Raw genomic sequence first — 22359 nt, forward strand, 5'->3', positions numbered from 1 at the left:
AGTGAAGCAAAGTAAGCTTATGGCAACAAACATACCAAGCGGAAGCTGTCTGGGTGAGATGTAGTGCTGATGACTTCTGTAGGAATTTAAAGTTCACATATTTAACAAGATGGCTGGAGTCTTTCACTTCTTCAACACCTGTGTCCTACAAGAACCTTGTTCAGGGCTTGTATTGCGAGGGAAGATGGAAAAAAAAAGAAGGGGTCTTACAATCGTATTGTCTACTTTAAAAAAGAAATATACTGATCTCTAGGCAAGTCAGATCCTAAAACAAAGTTCTGTCTTCAGATCATTGTTTTGTGTCATCACTGGGTGATGGGTGTAACATCATCTTCTGAGCATATTCGATCTCTTTTCAGAAGTGTGAAACTTGGAAAGCCTAATCTTTGTGAGGTTTTACATGGGTGCTGTAATAGCTGTGGGAGTTTGATGGAGGAATGGGATGAGTTGTGTTTGAACTATGAGGTGGATGAACCATGAAGTCTACTGTAGCAGCGTGCCCTTCCTGCGCTTGTATCAGGCTTGTCTTGTTTCATTCTTTGTTGGCCCTCCTCTCTGTGACTCCCCATGTAAACACTTCATCTCTGCACTTACTTTTTTCTGTCCCTGCCTTTGAGGAAACAAGTTGCTTGAGGACGCAGAGTTCAGGGTGTCTCTTCATAGTAATCAACCTGCTGCCACCACTCTGCTTCAGTGAATAAGGATCATATTGTCACATACCAACAGAACTGTACTTATGTGTGTACTTGGGCACTGATTAATAGTTAGCAGTTAAAAACTTCCAAATGTGAGGGTTTTTAAGGAGTTCGGTAGGCTTGTTTTCATAGCTGTCTTCACTTTCTGCTTGAATCAAACTTGAAATGTTTTTTAGATCTATTATGTTGGGAAATCAGAGCATTGTATTACAATTTAGCAGTTTGATTTTTTTTTTTTTCCTAGTCAAAGACAGCTCCACAACCATAATGCGACTTGTAACAAATTTTCCTGATTACTAGGTACTGAAAAACAGACAACTTTTGAAGTACCCACAGGGGAGAAATTTGTAAGCTACAGTAAATAAAACTCCCCATGCTGCAGATTTGTGACTTACAGTAGATAAACCATTAGCACTAACAATAACGTTAATGTTCTTATCCTCTTTAAGGAAAGGAATTTTTATCCTGGAAAGAGGTCTTAAAGCATTTCAGTAGAGGGAAATGACTCTTTTCAGTATTGTTAACCATACAGACTTCTTTGGTTGTTTTGGAAGGACTATAACAAAGTAGCCTGCTTTCCAGATCAAGCATGAAAAATGCCTGTGCATATGGTGCCCTGCCCCTGTAACCTGCATTCTTCAGAGAAGCCATCTTATCAGCTATAAATATTTGTATACTGAGAACGAGCACCTCTTTTCTAACTGCATGATATATACATCTTTTAAAAAAATGTACTGTCTTCTGTATCTAGTTTTTTTTCTTGGAGTTGGTTTTTTTGTGTGCATGTCCTGGTTCTCTCTTGCATAGATTTGAAATAATTCCTAACCCTTGGCAGAAATGCAGAGTGTTTGTAGCCTGGAACTTGGTGACACTGTATTTGAGTGATCCCGTTGCTCCCTCAACCGCTCAGCCCTTAGAAAGTGCTGCTGTGGAATACTGTTTGCAACATCCAGCCTGTTACGACTAAAGCTGAAATCTGTCTATTCTTCCAATAAACTCTTGCTTCTACCTATCTGTTTTTGTAGTGAGGAAAACCTTAACATCACTGTATGTGTGCTTTGAAGAAGTCTGTGTTGCATAAATACCTGCACCTCAACTCTAATGAAATATATGGAAAGCCTTCCTTTTTTGTGTGCCTGTTTTTATAATTTCTTTGCTGCCTCTGAATTTGTTATTACCGCTGGTAATATATTCAGCAGGATTATTCCTGTCCTTGTACCTTAACATTTGAAGAATCTTTTACCCCAACCAAAGACTGAAACTTTTTTGATTGTTGTTGAGGTGCAGGAGACTGATTTATGTGGAACTGATAGAAAGCACACTTGTCATCTGGAAAGGAAACTTGTCACATGTCCTTACACAACTTTTTGTGCTGTTCAACTGCACTTGCAGTCAGTTGATAGTTCTGTTTAATATAGAAATAGAATTTTGTAAGTTGGAATACACCTTTTAAATTTTTTATATATGTGTCTACCATTTACCATTTCGTCTTGCAAAACATTTTTCTTTTCCTTATCCCATTGAATATATCAGTTGCCTAGCCTTGTGGACACACTTGAAATAGTTTTATTCTTTTGTGAAAATTGCTTCTAGGCATCTTGGAGGGGAGTCAGTATGCTGACGGATAAAGGAAACAGAAAAACCTTACTTTGGGATATACCCTGCCTTATGCAGTTAAGCCCTTTTTATTTCAGTTCATTAGTGTGTTCTTAAGCATATTTTAAATAGGAGACATTACCTCTAGCAATTGAGCTTTAACATATTTAATTCCTTGTTTAAGCTTTATGCAACTTTTTCATTCTTGACAATGTAGGAGAATCCTTTATCCTCCATATGTACTGTTGTCTGATAAGCAACCTTTCTAGTGTAAAAAAAAAAAAACCTTAATTTTACAAATGCCCAAGGGTCTGTCCTTATCACTATGTGAAAAATAGCACAGGAAGTTTCAGTATCTGTTCATCCAACATTTGCATTTCTTCCCAACAAAGCTGTTATTTAAAGTGCTGTTTTGTCTTTTCATTGTCTGCTGGAAGCATATTTGTGTTAAACGGTATGCTACTATCCTTAGGTAACATCAGGTAGGTCTTTGGAATATTTTTTTTTCCCCAAAGGTGTCTTTTCCTTTATCAAACTACGTACCGTTGCTTTAATTGGGTTGGTTTTAAAAGAAGCAGTTCATTTTCTGTAAAGCTGAGAACTGATGATCCTACTCATGGAAAAGAGTTCCAGATCTTAGCACAAGTAAAGCTCTAACTAAATAAAATGGTCTGCTTCATAAAAGAAATGAAGCTTCGGTAACTAACTCCTTGCAATATGTCGGCTGCTTTAGACTCAAGTATGTTCTCTATATTTGCCTGGGAACTATTATTTGTATTGTTTTATTACTACAGTTCTCTAAATATTCTGCTAAAGGTGCCTACCTTTAGGTCATCTTCAGTTTCAGAGAGACTGAGGATTATTGCATTGTATCCTGTATAGCAGGTACTGCTTATTGTATATGTTTCTTATTTGAAGTAGAAAAGAGACCATGTCCTCTTCTTTAATCTCTTTTAAACACAATTTGTCACAATTTCATTGACTGAAATGTATCATTGGTAATTTATTCACTGTGTTACTGTTTTTAGAGAACTTTGGCCGGGTCCTCTTAAAGCCTGTTGTGTGGCAAATGAGTAGACGCCAAAATTTGGTAATCTTTGTATAAGTCAGTGCATGCATACTTTCAATATTTATAGTATTTATATTATATAAAAATAATTTCATAAGTCAGAGCAGTTTTGCATGTTCATGCTTTCTCTAGTTCTGCATCGTTTCCTGAGTAGTCTCTACTATTTCCTAAAGGGTTGGGATCGTCTACAGATGGAATACTGGTTTCTTCAAATAAGTTCGTATGTTGTTGTGGGTTGACCTTGGCGGGCTGCCAGATGCCCACCCAACTGCTCCTGCACTCCCCTTCTCAACAGGACGAGGGAGAAGATGGGGTGAAAAAGCTATGGGCTGGGATAAAGACAGGGAGATTACATAACAATTACCACCATGGACAAAACAGACTTGACTGTGTTTTGCCCTTTCTTACACACACTTTCCCTGAGTCGCCACCATCTTGGCTAAGGGGCTCAGCTGTGCCCTGCGGCAGGTCCGTGGGAGCCTCGGAGAGGCCGCCCCTGCAACCCCCAGCTGCCGGCACCTGCACTCCACATAACTGTTTAACCTCGTAACAAAAAGGATTTAACCTTGCTGTTTGATGCTAAGTGATGTGGCACTCTGTGTAGATAACCACACATATGAAGCTTGTGCGACATATATATTATTTTTACAGCAATATACTTTTTATTACATATAAATTATATGTTGCTTGTGATGAAATCAAAAGGGTCAGATAACTGGGGTGAATGCAGTACTTAGATCACTGTGTTGTACAGAAATATATTCAATTGCCTTACAGCACTGGAGTCAGGACTGTACCTGTGTGTTAGTGCCACAGAGCAGAGAATTTCCTGGTGTGTGCTGCATTGGTAGCTTTATAGGTCAGTAAGATGTTTTTAGCTGAATATGAGACCCCTCATAATTAAATCTCGAGAATTTTGTTAAGTGCTTGCTTAGGCAGTATAACCCCAATGCCTGGAACTATAACTTTTTGCGGAGTGTTTCTGTGACCCCTTTCTCTGGGAAGTTCTGTTGTGGAAGAAAAAAGTAACTTCCAAAAAAGTTAGGAAAGCATCCTCATGTCGAGCATTTGTTTTAATGCCTGTTTTGTTCTTGCTCCAAAGAACAAGCTTCTCTCACAACATGCTGCTTAGGGGTGCTGGGCAATACACTGATAAGTGATTTCTTTCTGAAATTAATTTTTTTTTTTTTTGAAAACAAAACCAATGACGGAGTCTTTGCCATTCACCTTCATTGCTTTGGGGTCTTTTATTTTGGTGAAGTACAGGGAGGTTAGCCATCCCTTAGGGATGCTACTCATGTTCAGGGCAGATTCAAGGAATGCTTATGTATTTTGCGAGGTCTCCTTCAGGGAGTTTTGCCCTGAGATCAAGGTTCTTGAATTGACATTCTCAAGGAAATCAATATGACTAATTAGAAGAAAAAAATAGAGGATTAAGCCACAGAGAATGACTGCTATCAACCTGTGTCTGAACAACAGGGTTAAGTGTGACCAGAAGGAAGGTGAATAACAGGAATACTTGTCTAAATGACATAATATATGTCTGTTCTTGGATCTGAGAGTGCTCCTAATGTCATGCAGAAGGGTTAGGAAGACAGAGCTTTGAAGAGATTCAGAGTGGAAGGCACATGGGTGGGAGATGTTGACTTACTTCACTCAATAGAGATGTGGTCTGATGCAACTACTGATAAGGCTTGGTAGACACTGAATAATTCCTCCTATTAAAGCACTGTTTTGAAAATCTGCTTGACAAATCCGCTGTAGCAAACTGCTTTTGCCACACCACCGCATTTATGTAACTGGTGATCCCCTTTCCTCTAAGAGTTCAGAAGAGCAGATGCTTGTGGAGGACAAACTGAGCTACACTGGAGTAGTTCAAAGAGCGGAGCCATCTGCGCCTTCTCTTGTATCACCAACTTTATCCCATCTCTGCTCTGCTAGACCTTTTTATCTTATGGTTTTGCCTAGGAGGAGGGGAAAGGGAGTGGACACACAGATCCTGAACTCTCTCAACTTAAACTTATGCTGACTTTGGGCTTTTTCTTCCTTCTTACCCTTCCCCCAGCATAATTGTTGCTTTGGGGCAGAGGTGGAGAATGTGAAGTGAAAGAACTCAGAACAGCTGATAGTTTTTTTTTTTTCTTTTCCTTTTTTCGTTGTCCCCCTTTCAAATGCTCAGCTATGAAGTTCAGACAAGAATGGAAGTAATGAAATCTTGGGATAGAAGACTGCCACTACTGTCCAAGAAAGACTTGATGGCTCTGACCTGTTCCTTTGGCTGTCCTCATTTCTCTGAGAACATCAAGCTGGGTTATGAGTCCTTTGATTCCAATCCATCTAATGTTAGAGATAGTTATGTTGGCCTAATCAGACAGGAGGAGCACAGATCTAAACTGTCCATGATTTCTTTACTTTTCAGTCCTGTGACTGAAAACACAGCTCATGGGTCCACCATCTCCACCCCCCATCACTTCTGAGCTCATGCAGGGGTATGAAAAAGGATTCCTTGCGGTTAGGGTGGCTTTAGCTGCAGTGGAGGTAAGTAGCAACGTTAGATTAAAATGCTGCGTTCAGAAGGCAGGAACACTGGAGTAATGCTGGACCAATATGGTGAAACGTGGGAGAGTTCACGTAGAGTTGTGTAGTGGGAATCTGTAGCAAAGTGGGGGAAGAAATTTATCAGCTACCCTCTGGTATATTTACGTGACCTTCTTGACTTGCAAGTAATATAGCAGTGTCCACCTCATTATAGCAGGTGGCCCAAGGGGGAGTGGAAGCAGTTGTGCTGTGACAGTTGATGTAGGAATAAGGAAAGCGTTAATCTGCAAAAAAAGCATAATCATATTATTCTGTAGTTGGGCTATTTCTTGCTGAGACAGTAAAGGAAGAAACAAGATTACTTGTTATGTGGACTGGAGAGATTAGAAAACTGATAAGGGAAAAATGCCTAGTGAAATAGAAATGACCCAGTGCTACATTGGGCTTTCAAAACAACTCTGCTCTACTCTCTGAAAAGCTAGAGTTAAAAAGTTAAGAGTGGCTAAGTTAAAGGTGTGATGCGACTATCAGCCTCTTAGAGTAATACATTAACATACAAATAACATAAAACTAGCACTTAGGTATTACAGAGCACTCAGACTTTGCTTTCCTTTGGCTAAGGCTGGACTCCAGGCTTTGGCCACTTTCTTCTTTTGTTCTGAGCGTACCTTCTAAGTGCCATTGCTTAGTGATCCTCGAGCCATGGAGACAGCCAGATTAACAGTTCTGAAATAAAGCATGACTGTCTTCATTTTATGTAATGTAAACAGCAGAACCAATCTGCTTTATCTGATTCTATTAGCTGTCAGTATAACTCTAAACCATTACTTACTGTCAGTTGAGATCACTGCTCAAGTTCATGTTTGCAAAACAAAATAGACTTCGAGGGTCTAGGAGAGCACAATACTTTCATACCTAGCAGTGATATCATGTATTTCCTTGTCCTCCTTACTGAATCATTCTTGAAGGTAATGCCAGGCTGCTGCTAAGGCTATCTTGTAGGTGTGGCATGTATTCCTAGCTCTGTCATTCTTGTGTTTCATATTTTTAGTATAACAGAACTTGTTTTGAAGGGGGAAGAGTCAGAACTTGCCAACTGCAATTGTGTTAATGAAGCTTTTTAACAACAACAAAAAAAAGCAGCTTATTACTACACCTCTGTAAGTAAAGATTACTAAAAAGAAAAAATGAAAGTTTTGAGTGCTAAGAAACTACTAAAAGTTCGTTCTAAAAGTAAGAAAAGAATTCATACTTTACAAGGTCTAGTGGTTCAGGATGAAGTCGACAAATATTAAAATGAAAATAAAACAAATACTTATTTCTTAATAAGTGTTTTAGAAACAGTTGAGTGATGTAGTGGATTTTTCCCTCATGTTAAATCTTTTAAAATGAAAGCCAGTCATCCCTTTAAAAAGGTACTGTAATTCAGTCGCAGTTCACTCAGTACTGGAATTACTGGGTGAAATGCTGTCAAGATTAAAAACGGCCTATGTATGTACAAGATTAGAAATAGCACGATTTGAATGGCTAGCTAGACTATACAACAAAATGATCTTAACACTGCAGCCTTTGCTTGCTTTCCTCCTAAGGTTAATTCCATTTGATTAAACTGGGAACTCCTTAAGGGAAAAATTTTTGCTTTGGTTATATAGCCTGTACTATCCTGAAACATTTTAACTATAGTGCTTGGGAGCTGTTTGAGTACTGCTGGTAATACGTAGTACTCAGCAACGTTTCTTTCGTGGATGCAGATGCAGAATGTAATGACACTGGAAGATCTCTGGTTCGTTAACTTCTCATTTCTGGCCTTATCATTTGGTTTCTCTGCTGCTTGTAATACCTGTGTGCAAAACGTATTCTTGTGGTTCATGATCAGGCTGAATTAGGTTTCTGTTCCAAGGTACGCTATTAACTTTTACCATGAATTAGAGTGCTTTCCTGCCATACTTTCCCCAGCTTTGAAATGGGGACTGTCATTCTCATTTACTTCAGAATGGATGATATTAATTCTAATAACCAGTTACCTAACTGCTTCTCATCTATTGGAAGAAGAAAAGGAATGAATTTTCAATGAATTAATCTCTGAACTTGCTCTGAAGAAATAATCTTGTATGTTTGTTAATGACAAGTTCTGAGCACCTTGCTCAGGTTAAATTAATAATTACTAATATTTAGATGTCAGTTAAAGAAATGAGAAATACCTTCACTCAGAAGTCTATGAGTTAATATAGCCTGGGAAACTCAGTACTGTTTTAATGAAAGACAAATTCTGGAAAACAGCAAGCCAGCTGTTAGTCTGGATGGCAAAAAAGTCTGTTGCCTGGATCTTAAACTTGTCTGAGAACTTTGAGCGGTATAGGTCTGATTTGACCAAGAATGTTCTTCATAACCATCCCGTTGAACTTTGACCCTAAGGTCTTGAAGTAACAAAGTGTGTTTTGGACAGTCTGTCCCTTACGTAGTACTTCAGCAAGAATGGACAAAAACCTGGTAGTTCCTGTGGAAGTACTTGTGGAGGGCTTTCCTACAAAAACACTTGGAGCTTACATGACTGAACAAGATGAAGTGACAGTGCCATGGCAAGAAAATAAACAATGTCCTTAACTGCTTGCAGATCTGTTGTACACAGAAACACCATTTGTGGTGTTAGTCTGGGGCTTCCACCGCAGTTGCTGGTAAATGTCAACCTTGGGTTTATAAATGTCTCCATTTTTGCTGTTTTTAGAAAGTAAGGAGTTCTTTATTCTCTTGAGCTGTCTTCTGACTTAGAGTGAAGGAAAGAGAAGAGTGCCTTACTACTACATCTGTTGCTTGCTTGGTGGGTTTATAGTGATTTTTCTTCCTTTGTGGTCAGGTTATCCTTTCCCCATAGCAGAAGATGGATACCGTGAATACAGAAGTGACCTTCTCAGCAGTTTGATCATTGCCACAGGAACTGAAAAGCATTTGCAATGGTGACTAGCTTTGTTAATCTCATTTGGGTGCTGGGCAAAACATACAAGAAACAGTAGAAGTTAACATTTGTGAGGGTTTTTGCAGTTAGAAGTCATTCCTGTAAAGAGCAGAAACTCTGAAAAGTTTAACTGAAACTGGTAACTGTATTAATGATCTGATCTCTGAAGAGCAAGAATCTAACTTGCAAGAATGTCTCAAACAGTTTTTGTTTTCCAACATCTATCTAAAATTACCAGGCTTTGCTGAAACTATCAGAGTCCTTTTATTAATACTAGTCTAAAGACTTTCCCATGTAACATGGGAAAAACAACAAAAACCTACTGTTAGTCTGTGATACTGTCACATGACATCCTGCTTGGGGGTATTTGGTCATAATTTGGAATGCTTGAGAAGGATGTGGGTTTTTTTATCTGGTTGGTTTTGTTTCTTTTTTTCCTGTAGGAGGAGGAAGGTGACTGATAAGTTGCCTCAGGAATTACTTCTTGAATTGTCTGCCCAAATTATCTTGTGAATGACTGTTTAGGAATAGAAATGCTGAGCTGCATTTTAAGGAGAAAAAAAAAAAAAGATTTTTTTTTTTTTAAGACTTGTCCATATAAAGACACATAGCACTGAAATAGCTAAATTGCTCTTAATTTGTACCTCCTATGGCTTTATTGCCGTTTTCTATGTAAACATGTCCTAAACTTTAAATAGAAACTGTAATAAAGTTTTAAGCCACATTATTAAAGTCCATATATAATACACAGTGGAAAGAATTTTCATATGTGTCTGACTTCTATGCATATGTGTTGTTAGTGTAGTTGTTTTCAACCTGATCATTTTTTCAAGGTAAAAACTTAGCTAAGACATCAGTACTTAAATTTAGATATGATCTGGGCTTATGTACCTATGCAGTTAGTCTCTGTATAAGTTTAAATTTTACCTTTATATGAATAACTTTTAGTCTAGAAAGGCCTCCTTTAAGTTTAAGGAGGAGCAGAATGTTAAAAGAGTGGGTTTTGTGTATATAAAAGAGAGTAATATTTGTACATAGAATTGGTTTATGAGAAGCGAGTGAATGATTTGGAGTGAAGGATGGGAAATAAACTATTTCTGGGCTTATCTAGAATAGTATAAGATGGAAGAGAGAGCACTAACAGGTGTGATGGCTGGACATTTCCTTGTCTCCCTTGCTCAAAGCTGGGTGTAAGCAAATTTTTCTCATAAACTAACCTATGCATTTTAAATGTATGTTTTAACAGTCTCTGTGTATATAAAAATAATTGTGTAGATTATGAAATTTTGAATTGTACAGAATATAAAAGTTATGCCTCTCTGAATGCCTTGGTCCTGATGTTTGTTGTACGCTTTACGTCCGTGTGCCAGTATGACATTTCACCATCTCCCATGCTCAGACGTGGGGAAAGCCTCATTGTGCTCTGAAGTCCATGGGAGATCATGGATGGGAGGAATGTATTTATTCCAGTAGGATTGCCACAGTGGTAGACAATTAGGGGTGAGAGTCTACCTCCAAGTATTGTCCATTGCCTTAGTTCTGAGAAATAGCACTGGTCCTCAGACTGAAAAACGTAGGCTTATCTGGTCTCATTGACCCCATTATTTCTGAGAGATAACACTCCTCTTTCCCCACTTTCCTTGCTGGAAGTGTTCGCTCCCAGGCTTTGTGGGCTTTCCACGTCCCAAGTGACAGAGAGGTAAAACCCCTGAACACAGTAGATGTTGAGTGAAACTGGAACAATGCTGACAACCAGCATCCTTTCTGCCTGCTCCTAAAAACATAGTACAATAATCCTGAGCAGAAAAGAATTACAGAGAGCAGACGTGTGTAATGGGTCTTGTGTGCATTTGCAAATTATTGATCTACTGGAACATCATTTGTTCATTACGCTGCTTTCACTGACCTGAGAGCACAAACGCGTTCTGGTGCTGCGCAGACCTTTGTGGGGACAGGGCGTGCAGCCGTGGTTGATGTGGGTACCACACTGTGAACTTAAAAGCTGGTGTGTATGCCTTTTCTGGAGAGTTGGCAAGTACAGAACTTGTGAATGATCGTAGTGTTTAGTGGTTTATATTGTGTGTAGATTAGATGTGTACCTCTCTTGTTTATAGATTAAGTGATGTATGTTAGAAGGAAGGGTTTAATGTTGGATCTGTTTGTCAAGTCTCAGTGTGGTGATGGCTTCAGCTTTTTTGTGGACGAGTGAAGGTGAGTAGCTCAATGTTCTTTATTATTCTTTCTAAAAGCAGTATAAAATATCCATTGCATCTTCCAGTTCTTGTGGAAAATAAAATATTTGATGGACTGTTATTTAACAGTTCATTACTAGCATAATTTTGCTTATGGTAAGAGTTTTGGGCTGGCTTTCTAAGGAAATAGTGCATACGATTGACTGACACTGCAGTTGTAATTCCCCTTATTGTCTCTCCTTCTTCCTGCTTGAATAATTTCTGAACTCATTGGTCGATGTCAGTCAAATTTGTTAGAGTTCAAAAACATTGCTGAGATATCTACGTCCCTACAAATACAAATATCAGCAGGTAGTTAGAAATTACTGCTTTCCTGAAGGGAATGGCACAGAGCTCAGTTTACCCGTTCTGTTTTTCTGTCAGCTTTCTGGTCAGTCGGTTCCTACATAATGTTTGTTTTGTCCCGCTATGTGTTCTTTCTTGTTGGGGGTGTTGGGAGGAACAAGGAAGGCAGCGGAATTAACGCTGTTGTGGAACTGGTAGGGATTAGGGTATGGGGAATGCAGATCTAGAACAACTTGTTACTATTTCAAAATAATGTTGCAAATTGAAATGTCAGTGCTTGTATTTCCATTACAATAATTTACAAACATAAGATAAATTTATAATATAATGACTACGTCATATGCTTTTGGGATAAATAATATGTGGCCTGCATCCCAGAGATCCTCAACCCAAAAAGCAGAATAATAGAACAGCCTGGGTCAGAACGGACCTCGAAAGATGATCTGTTCCAACCTTCTGTGGGAGAAGGAGCCTAGATGAGATTATCTAGCACCCTGTCCAACCACATATTGAAAACCTTCGTGGATGGGGACTCTACCATATCCTTGGGGAGGTTGTTCCAATGATTGATTGTTCTCACTGTAAATAATATCTGTCTTATATTGAGATGAAACCTCTCATGGTGCACTTGTACCTATTGCTTGTCATCATCTCCATGTGACTTCACAAGAAGAGAAAGCCTCTGTCCTCTTTGTAGCTGCCCTTTAAGTACTGGACTACTGTGATAAGGTCCCCCCTGAGCCTTCTCCTTCTCTTCAGGCTCTCCTTGCAGGGCAGGTTCTCCAGCTCTTTGATACTAAAAACTACAAAGTCAATATTGGAATGCTGTGAAATTCCTGATCTCTTTTAGCCTTCATTTTCATATATAACAAACCCTGAGCTGTTGGAATCAACTGTCCACAGTTGCGAAGTTTAATTCCTGCAGAGGTAGGGCCCCTGGTGTCACCTTGGGCATGTAAAATGAAACCTCTGGTTATGGAAGTTGGGTGTTACATTGGCAATAAACAGCAGACTTAAATTACTCTCTTACGGGAGTGTGTTGATCTTTCTCTCCCTCTGTTTGCTTCCTATTGTATGTCCGTCTGCACTCTATTTTATTTTGTTTGTCAGTCTCTCAAGTTTAAACATAGCTTTCTTCTCCTTTTCTCCATTTTACCCATCACTATTTAATCTGCTTACTGCTAACTCCTTTTTTTTTTTTTCTTTCTTTTTTTTTTTTTTCTCCTCTCCACAAGCTCTTTAGAACGGTTTTATGCTTTCTTTGGCATCCAGCACAGGGCTAGTCTTGAGACTTCCTACTCCCTCTCTGCTTTCTGATGTCTTCAAGGTAAAGGAGGAATAAACTACCAGTTCCTTTGGAGTACTAGTAAGCTGTGGACGAGTATCTTCCCTTAAGTGGCTAAATATTTTCAATCCTTTTATGCACTCTTCTGTCCCAGTATTTACAATATTTTTCTTAGCTTGCAAAAAAACCCCAAACCAAATCAACAAAGCAAAACAAACTTCGCCGCCGCCCCCCAACCCACCCTCTACTTCTCCTTTGCAAGTCTCTTGTCCTCCCGTTGCCGCCCCAAGTGCTTTTCCTGTCCTCCTGCATGCTCTGGGAAATTGAAGTAGGAAGAGAATCCGCGCTCTGGTCTCTCTCCTGTTATCTTTTTAACACTCGAGTGTAAAAAACTGCCTGTGCTGCAAGATTCAATAGTACCTGTGTGGAAGTTCAGAGAGCTCTTCCCCCGCCTCCCCCCCCAGGGTTTGCTTGCCGTTTTAAAAAATGGAAGCATAATAGAGGTTTTGCCGGCAACAGAGTAACAATGAGAAAACATAAGCAAAGGTTAAAGTGCTGATCTTCTAGCACTTCAGAAATGCTTTTGAAAGAGCCATGCTACTAAGATAGCTTATTCTGAAAACACCGTATCAGTATGCGTGTGATTTTAAACTTTTGAGGTAATGCTTGCTGTGCGTGAAATTAGTATTGGCTGTGTTACCTGGCATTTGGAAGAAGGTTTCTGAGTCGTACCACGCTTGGTTGCTTTGCCAAATTATGAGAAAAAAAAAATCAGTATTTTTTTCATAGTTCTTTAAATTACAACCGATGGGGAGACTGGCTTACAAAAGTGCTATGGGTTTTTCTGCAGTGACATCTGTGGAGTGTATATATAGTAGGTTCCCAAGTTGGAAGCCAGAAGAGTATGTGGGAAGTGTGAAAGGGGGGTGGGGAGTGGAGCAAACAAGAAATTCAGACAAAAGGAAATTGTTGATGCAAGTTAATGCCTTTTCTTAGTGATATTGATAAATTTCTGCCGCTGTTCAAGCAGTCTAAATTATTCTCCTTCTGATTCTGTTTCCTTTTGCTTTTCTCCTGTTGCCTGGAAAACATGAGTGGAATCTAGTAGGACAAGAGGCTGCTTTTTCATTGTTTTGTGGCTCTGTTGCTAGCTATTGTCCTCTTGGCTCAGGCAGTTCATGTCAGTCTTTGTGTGGAGTAAGAAAAATGTTTTTCCTTTTTTCTTTAAAGATTAAGTTTCTAGACTGTGTAGGTTGCTTTTATTTGAAAAGCAAGCAGTGCTAACTTAAGAGTATCTCCTATCAACTCACATATTTCTGCTTGCAATGTCACCTTCAGCACTTTTTTCATTTGGATGTGCTTATTAAATTTGTGGGCTAATTTAGGGGTAGTTTCATTTTTTAACGTACTTTCTTTAAAACAAAGGAACACTAAGCAAGACAGCACATTTAATGAATTTTTCTGTCAGAAATAAAAAACAGATTGCTGACAATGTTGTATGTTTTCAACAGTTGGAAATAGAGCCAATTTTGCTCTTAAGCAGGAGCAGAGCTCTAACACCCAGTAAAGTAATGCAGCCTTGAGCAGTGTCACTGAGATCTTGTCTGTTGTGGCTGACTTAACTCTGTTCTTCATTATATCACTGATTATTTATAAATGAAGATTGTTTTTGAGGACATTCTTGAAACAGAACTGAAATGTAGCTGTTTGCTAGTGCAAAAAATGAGACATTTAGTTCTCTTGTAAGTAACGGTTCTTGCAGGTAGTGTTTATATGATCCTACTTTTTCACTGCCTTTATTTTTGTTGTACTAATTGATTATATGGTGGTACAGAAAATATATGGAAAATGGAAGATACTGTGACTGATAATCAGTTTTGTTTTTTTTTTTTTCTTTTTCAGGCATCTATTAACAAGCTAAAAGTGACAGAACCATGGCTCAGTTTCCAACACCTTTTGGGGGTAAGTTGTTTATGGTGTATTCTGAACTATTCTTACATGCAAAAATTCTGCATAAATGTGTTGCTTTCTGAGTATGTTCTGTATGGAGAGTGTTTATGGATAGTGTATCTTTCTTATATGATAGTTTATCTGATTTGTGATGTTTTTGTAGACCCATTAGAGAACACACATGAATTTTCCAGAGACGTCTCAGAAGTGTCAAACAGAAAAGCTGTGCTGTATCCCTTCTTGTGCATTGATCCCTTACAGTCCTACAGTCTGTAAATGTAGGGCAGGTCCAGGCCACTTAGCCACTGGCAGGAGGGCATAGCTACATTATGCAGTTACCCAGTTTTATTTGACTGTCTTAAGCTTCCCTACTCAGTCCCTGCCTGCTTTTTTCATATTTTTTCAGAGGAAATTCTAAAATTCTGTTTAAATGTTACAGATTCTCACTTTATAAGCACTAGTTGTGGCTGAGAAGTGGATATGCTTTTTCTTTGAGGATTCCTGGACTTTTTCATTGCTAAAAAGTACAGCAGATGCCTTTGGAGGCTATCACTTCAAATTTCTTTTCCTTATTGTCCCATAACCTATGTTTAGATTAAAACAAAGGTGCTGCTTGGTTTTAGCTCTCCATTTATAACAGGGGAAGGTATAGCATCTTGAACTTCAGTCTTTTTGAAGGATCCAGGAAGGGCCCTGGTGGTTCAATAGAGACATTAAATTTTGCTGTTCACATGAAGAGCATTCTTGAGCCCATTTTTGCAACCAATCTGAAGAAAGATTACAAAGATAAATTTCGGTGCTGAGAGCTACTATGCAGCTTGGTTCCACTTAAATGTTGTATCTGTTAAGGACTTTTCTCTGGAGATGCAGATATGATTCTTGTTGCGTGTATATGTATGTTTGTGTATACGTATATACACATAAATATACATACACGCGCACAAAGTGTGCGTGTATATGTGTGTATATATATATGGAAGTCTCGTTTTTGGGATCAGATATAGGTAGGAACTAAATTTGTATCTAGTGTCAGTGTTTCAGTGGGAAACTTCAGGGGTCGTGTTATTCAGGGCATGTTGTTAGAGAAACCCAGTTCTTGTTAAACACAGCTGATGGGATGCAATCTCTGCTGGTCTGAAAAAGTCCGTGAAGCACAACAGAAGAAGCATCTCTTTGCATGTGGTAGCTAGAACAAACGTGTAATTGGAAGCTGCCATTCGTTGCCTCAGTTATCTTTAAGTCCAGCCCTCTGGAATGAAATCTTGTTTGGTGCCAGACTTTCTCAGTTTGGGAGTGAAACTGGCTGCCAAAGTTTTGATCAAATAAACTCACTGGACAGTTGCACGTGGATACCCTTTCAGGTTGCATAAAAAGATGTGAATAACTTAATTTTACCCTAATTTTCACAATCTAAGAGAAGTCGTGATGTGAATGAAATCTGCTTGTTGAGACTGAAGTATTTCCTTTTGTTTAGAGTTAGGGCTGTGCTTTGCATGTGCCCATATTTAAACACGTACATACATTCTTAATGGAAATCTTGTCTTCAAAGCAGTCTCCTCTGCCATCTTCAGAGAGTTCTCATTGCATTACAGATGGATAGCAGCTTTCTTTTTTCAACTCTATATATTACCATTTGATCTTGCATGTGTTGTCCAGGATCCTTTTAACTCTAGTATGTGGCTTTAGGAAGGAAGGAATTCACTATTTCCTCTGAAACAATGTTTCTCATCTGACTGCTGTACAACCAGGAGGTTGACATAAGCACATGGCTCGTGTGGTTCTGGAGTATCTTTAATTTGTAATGTGGCGTCAGGGAAGTTTGTTATGATATTCATACTTGAACCAAGTCTACCAAGTAGCGTCGTACCTCATCTTAGAAGAACAGCAGCAAAATTCTGAAATTCTGAGATTGTTGTAAGAGGAAACAAATGGTGTAAAAAAAAAAAAAAAAAATTCCAATTTTTATGGGGAAATTTGCCATCCTTTCGAGAATGCAACATTTTCTGTTACCTGTAGTCACCGAACAAGATGCAGAGGAGATCATCTATGCAGTCTCCGTCTTGGGAGAGCCCTTACTCTAAATGTGCAATATGTGGTATCCCTCTGCTTGTGAATACCAATAATGACTTTTTTTGTTTTTATTTCACTTCCTTTCTTTTTAAAGAATCTTTCAAATCAGCTTGGGAAATGGCCATGGAAAGAGCACAGCACCCACTATTTAAATTGGGGTGACTCATTGATATTCCGGAATACTGCTCATTTTAAGGATGACTAATTAAAAAAAAAAAAAAATAGGCGTGATAGGATTTTTGTAATTGTTGGGAAGAATGTGGTATGCTTGACCTTCTGTCGATTTGTCCAGGAGAAGAAAATGCCCATTTCATATCTGAAAGCCTACTGCTTCAGTTTTGCAGATGAGGTGATTGCTGAGCCATGTAAAAGAAAAGATGGTTAGAGGGCTTGCTGCTGCATTCAAGAATAGCTTGCTTATGAGTCAATTTTGTGGTTTGGTGACTGCCTCCTTTGTGTCCAAATATACTGAAAAGCCCCACAACCTCTGTTTTGGCATCCAGGATCTGAAGCCGTGAATGATGTCTTGGTGCTGGGTAAGATCCTGCTTCATGCCCTCCCATAGGTCTTATTGTTTCCTCAAATAACAAAAGATGGAAACAAGGCAATGCCAGAGATGCCATTCATACTTTTCTGACTGAAGAGGCTACTAGGCTTGCTTGGTTTAACATTGGCTCTTTTGATGTTCCTATCCCACAAAGAAGATCTACTGTTTCAGTACCAAACAGATCTTCATCTGGAAGAGTAAATATTCACAATCATTTGTTCTCACTACGGGGACTCCAGAGAAGAAATCAATAAATTTCATTTTAAAATAGTTAATAGAATACATTTTTAGTTACCTCATGCCATAAGAGTTTTTAGTTCTGGGTTTTATTGCCTTCTTTGTGGAAGGATAGGAAGAGCTGGGGGTTTTTTGTTGTTGTGTTTTTGGGGGTTTGGTGGGTTTTGTTGGCACTTCTTTTTTTTTTTTTTGTACTGGAGTCATGCATACCTCAAATTGAGAGAGAGCAAGAGAGCAAATCATTGTGAATTTCGTGTTGATTTTGGGTTTTGGTTTTGATCCCCCCCCTCCCCCCACATTATATTCAAGAAATTCTCCCTCTTTGTGTAAGCCACCACATCCAGCCTTAGGATCTTAGGCTGGAGTAGTCATATTTCCAATACAGGGAGATGTTCATCTGCTCCTAGTTGGCCTAGTGTGCATATTGGTCATAAAGTCTTAATCAACACCATTCCTTTCCTCCTGTCAGGAGTTCAGGAGAAGATGGGGGAGATAATTGCTTACATGAACTATTGTGCTTTGGGATGTTCGTATCCAAAGAAGAGTCCTGTTTCATCCCCACAGGGAACACAGCTGTGAAATCTGTTTACGGTGCCTCTGTGAGCTTAGTCACTAAAATTCTGGGATTTTTGGACTCATCTTAAAACGTCCTTTCTTTGAATTAGATATTATTAGCCTGTCTGCTTTTAAGAAATACATAGGTTACCTAAAACTGAGATGATAATTCTTTACCAAGAATGTAGCTTTTCTTTCACTAATGAAATCTACCATTTAAAGGAATGTTTTTCTTCCCCTTGTCCATTTCCTTTCTCTCCAAAGTACATTTTGCTACGTGAAAGTAGATTTTAAATAGAAGAAATTCAGGAGACAGGAAATTCTCATGTTCTTCATAGCTGCTGAGTCTGATTCTGCCTCAGCCTGCAAGCGGTTTGAAATACTTGCTGTAAATATTTGTGAACCTTATTACCTGAAATTTGATCTGTGTGCTGAGACAGAATGAATGCTAGATATCCTCTGTATTTTTCTACAAGTCTACATTTTATCTTTAAGTATTACTTCAATAAAACAGTGATTCCATTAACTTAGATGCCTTTGTATCATTATGTTCCTATACAGCAGGAGTTACAGGAAGGTGCACCAGTGTAATGTACTTCTATGGATGTTGAAATCATGATGTTTTACTGGTTAGAAATTGTTGAGACAAACCTGAAGCACAGTGTTAGAGAGTTCATTGGAGGTCTTAAGTGGAAGTTGAGATATGTTTGCTCTGAGTACTAATAACTTGAAGCATGAAAGTGAAATGTCTGCAAGATGAGAGAGGAGAGGAAGTGCTGCAAAAATAGAGGTAGACCTGGAGAAAGCATCGTGGAAGCATGGCATTGTAGAAGGGTAGTAGATCTCAACGTAAACAAAATATTCACCACCAGTTTATGAGTGTAGTGTGAAGAGTCCGGTCTGTGTAACATATTCTTACTCAGGTTTCTCATTCTCGGAAGAATGAGGAGCACGCTTTCCTGTGCTATTGTTGCCCATGAGAAATGTTTACTATCTGGTTGATTCAGACTTTTCCTAGACAAGTAAGGAGAGTTCTTCTCTTATAATAGTACAAAACCAGAACCAGATAGTACATGACTGATTATTTGAGGTACCTTTTCAATTAAAAGAACTTGAATTGCATTTCAGCTGTATGTGCTCTGAGAGGCAAATAACCTCCCACCCCCTAAATATCTAGTGTTATGAACTTTCTGCACTAGATCCTCTGGTATGCTGATGTTGTCTTTTAAGAGCCCATTTGTAAGTTTGATTGCTCTTTAAGTAGCCTAGTTGTAACTTAAGACTCATATGAGCCAGATAAGTGAATCAGTGGTCAGCAGTCATCTTAATTAGGTAACACTTAGTCATGGTAAGTTCATAAGTCCTAACTGGCTATTTAAGGATTCATGGAGCTTTCAACTATAGGCTTTGGATGAACAGCTTCTGTGTGTATGTTGTTTTCAGAGGTCCAGTATGATATAATATAATTACCTTCAGGAATAAAAATAGTATAGTTTTTAGATAATGTTCCTTAATTTTATTTCTCCATTTCTTTTGAACTAGGCAACCTGGATATCTGGGCTATTACTGTGGAGGAGAGAGCTAAACATGATCAACAGTTCCATAGTCTGAAACCAACATCTGGATTTATCACTGGTAATGAAATAGTTTTAACTTCTAATTTCATTTAATTAAATCTTAACTAATGAGCCTAAATATGTACTGAGTTGCCTGGGAGACGTTTAGGCATAACAATTTAAAAACTGGAAGAGATATTACTCATTTTATATTCCCTTTTTCATATGCCTTACCACGTCAGCCCATCTTTTCTGGTATTTTTTCTGATGTTTACCAGCTATACAAAAAGTTTATGCCACTCGATTTTTGTGTAAGTAGGATTAAAATAACTGTGGCTCTGTAAAGCAGTTCTGTGTAGAGCCAGCTGCTACTTACAGACTGTAGAGTTAGAATTCAGGATGTGAATCACCCTGATGCTTGGTAATATTTATAGTGCTTTTAATGTTCTCAGTAAATTAACTCACTGTACTGAGTCTGGCTGATATGGAGTTAACTTTCTTCATAACAGCCTGTATGGTGCTGTGTTTTGGATTTGCGACTAAAGCAGTGTTGATAACTCATCAACGTTTTGGCTATAGCTGAACAGTGTTTGCAAAGCTTCTCTCCCATACCACTGTGCTCAGCAAAAACTGGGGGGGGGGGGGGGGGCGCTGTTGCCTTCCAGGATAGCCGTTGCTCAGAGACTGAGCTTGAGGGCGGTAGTGAGTGATTACCTTTGCATCACTTGGGTTTTTTTCCTACTCTTTCACTTATTAAACCATCTTTACCGTGACTAATGAGTTTTCTGAGATTTCTCACTTTTGCTCTCCCTATTCTCTTCCGCATCCTGCTGGGGGGAGGGAAGTGAGTGAGTGGCTGGATGCTTAGTTTCTGCCTGGAGTTTAAATCTGTTTCAGAAACTGATTGCTTAAACTAGTGAAATCGGCATGGATGACCTCATTAAAAAAATCAAAATGGCAAAATTGATTTAAGTTGTGGGAGGCAAAGCTGCAAGTAAAGGAATTGCACTGATCCTACTACATTTTCGTTGAACACCACTAATTTGCTTTGGTTTTAAAGGCAATAGGATGCCTACTTTTCTGTTAGTTTGTTTTGTTGCATTTAATTTTCTTTAGTGCTATCTAAACCCTGATGCTTAATTGAAATGAAAGGTGTAGAAGTGTTTTACCTTTCTTGCTGTCTCATCCATCAAGAGGATTTCCAGAGTGTGAAATCAGAATCGGATTCTTAGCAGTCTCATCACAGCTGTACATGCCTCCAAATATACAATTTGATTGTTTCTGCTCCTGTTACCTGACAGATATGGTACAAAAGACTACTGTTTTTATTGACCTCCTTTGATATTTAGTCTGCTATTTCTAGTCTGTTTACAACTTTCGTTTACAGGCCACAACATTTCCAAGTGCCTAATCCTTTTGTAATTGTTTTGCTATCCTTATTTTTAATTGATAGTTGGAAAATGACTTTGAAATATACCATTGCTTTCTTTAATGGTGGCTTATCGGGTTCACATCAGGGTAAAGACCATTTTATTTAGTTTGTGCTAGCTGACTTGGCATTGTACTTCCAAAAAAATCTAAGATAGAGTTTATACTGATACATACTTCCTCTGGAAGAAAAAATTCTCCTTGTTCTCACAAGGCATATGATTCCTGCAAAGTGAGCCATTAACACAGATTAGGGACTGTGAACCATGAGTTTCCCATTGCCCTAAATGTTTATGCCCAGTTGACTTCATGTGGTGCTGCCTGTTGCAGACTTAAACAGTATGTGCTTGTTGGAAATATCTGGTAGGTTTGCAAGTGACAAAGTAAGTTTAAATCTCATACTCTATTACATATGTGTAGCATTAAGTATTTATGGTTTTACTGTTGCTTCTGGTTTAGATATATTTGACTCATGATTTCCTCTTTCCTCTTACAGGTATTTTTAGCATTTTCTGAAATGATGTCCTCTTTATTTTATAGGTGATCAAGCTAGAAACTTTTTTTTTCAATCTGGGTTACCTCAACCGGTGTTAGCACAGATATGGTGAGTATATGGGAGGGTATGGGAGAACTGCAGTTACGTCATAGAGTGAAGTTTACTGGTACAGACTTGAGCAGCAACTATATTTCACATTCTGGGGTTTAAAATCACCTATTTAGTTCAGTGTGCTTTCCAAAAGTCTACAAGGCAAATATGCTTTGCAGTATGTTTTAGCTGAGTTTTTAAGTTACTAGTTTAGTTATTGGAAGGAGCTATCCTTCTACAAATGGCATTTTTGAGGTTAGCAATTTGCAAGCCACATTTCAAATTACTAAAAGCTGTCAGCTTTATTAAAACTGTACTAATACAATCGCTAAGCCCAGTAATTAGTATTAAACATCTTCTAATGGGAGAGCCTATGCAAGACTTGCAAAATTTGTTACAAAAATGAAGACTGGCATAGGCTATTTCCATTGTAGTTGGAGATACAGCTTGAAAGCTTGAAATTTTTCCTCTTCCTTGGTGAGTTTAGACAGATCTCCATTGCTTTATATTACACATCACAAACATTTCTACAATCTTCCAGTTTCTTCATGCAGGATTGCTATTGTTTCTGCTCGAAATTATATGACCGTGCCAGACTCGGACATGCTAACCTGCATAGATTATTCATAATTGCATTAATTATATTATTACTAGAACTTCTTTTGGTGCTAGACAGAGTGAAATAATACTGTTTTTCATCCTGGATTGGAAGAAGCAGCAGAGGGATGGATAACTTTCGAAAAATGTGTTAACTTTT

The 22359-nt window shown here is 38.5% G+C and overlaps 1 protein-coding gene across 3 annotated transcripts in view; it reads left to right on the forward strand.

The window, feature by feature from the left end:
- The window catches only part of ITSN1 (intersectin 1), a 139112-nt gene that overhangs the window by 16574 nt on the left and 100179 nt on the right, over positions 1 to 22359 (forward strand). For all 3 annotated transcript variants that reach the window (XM_087756157.1, XM_087756158.1, XM_087756159.1), the window contains exons 2-4: positions 14576 to 14635; positions 19575 to 19667; positions 21557 to 21620. In XM_087756157.1, the coding sequence (XP_087612283.1) occupies positions 14608 to 14635; positions 19575 to 19667; positions 21557 to 21620 (185 nt within the window). In that variant the 5' untranslated portion in view covers positions 14576 to 14607. The remainder of the gene's footprint in view (positions 1 to 14575; positions 14636 to 19574; positions 19668 to 21556; positions 21621 to 22359) is intronic.

The sequence above is a fragment of the Nipponia nippon genome, unplaced genomic scaffold (genome assembly GCF_047370975.1).
Source record: "Nipponia nippon isolate SJK-2023a ecotype South Korea unplaced genomic scaffold, ASM4737097v1 scaffold_2, whole genome shotgun sequence".
Lineage (NCBI taxonomy): Eukaryota > Metazoa > Chordata > Aves > Pelecaniformes > Threskiornithidae > Nipponia > Nipponia nippon.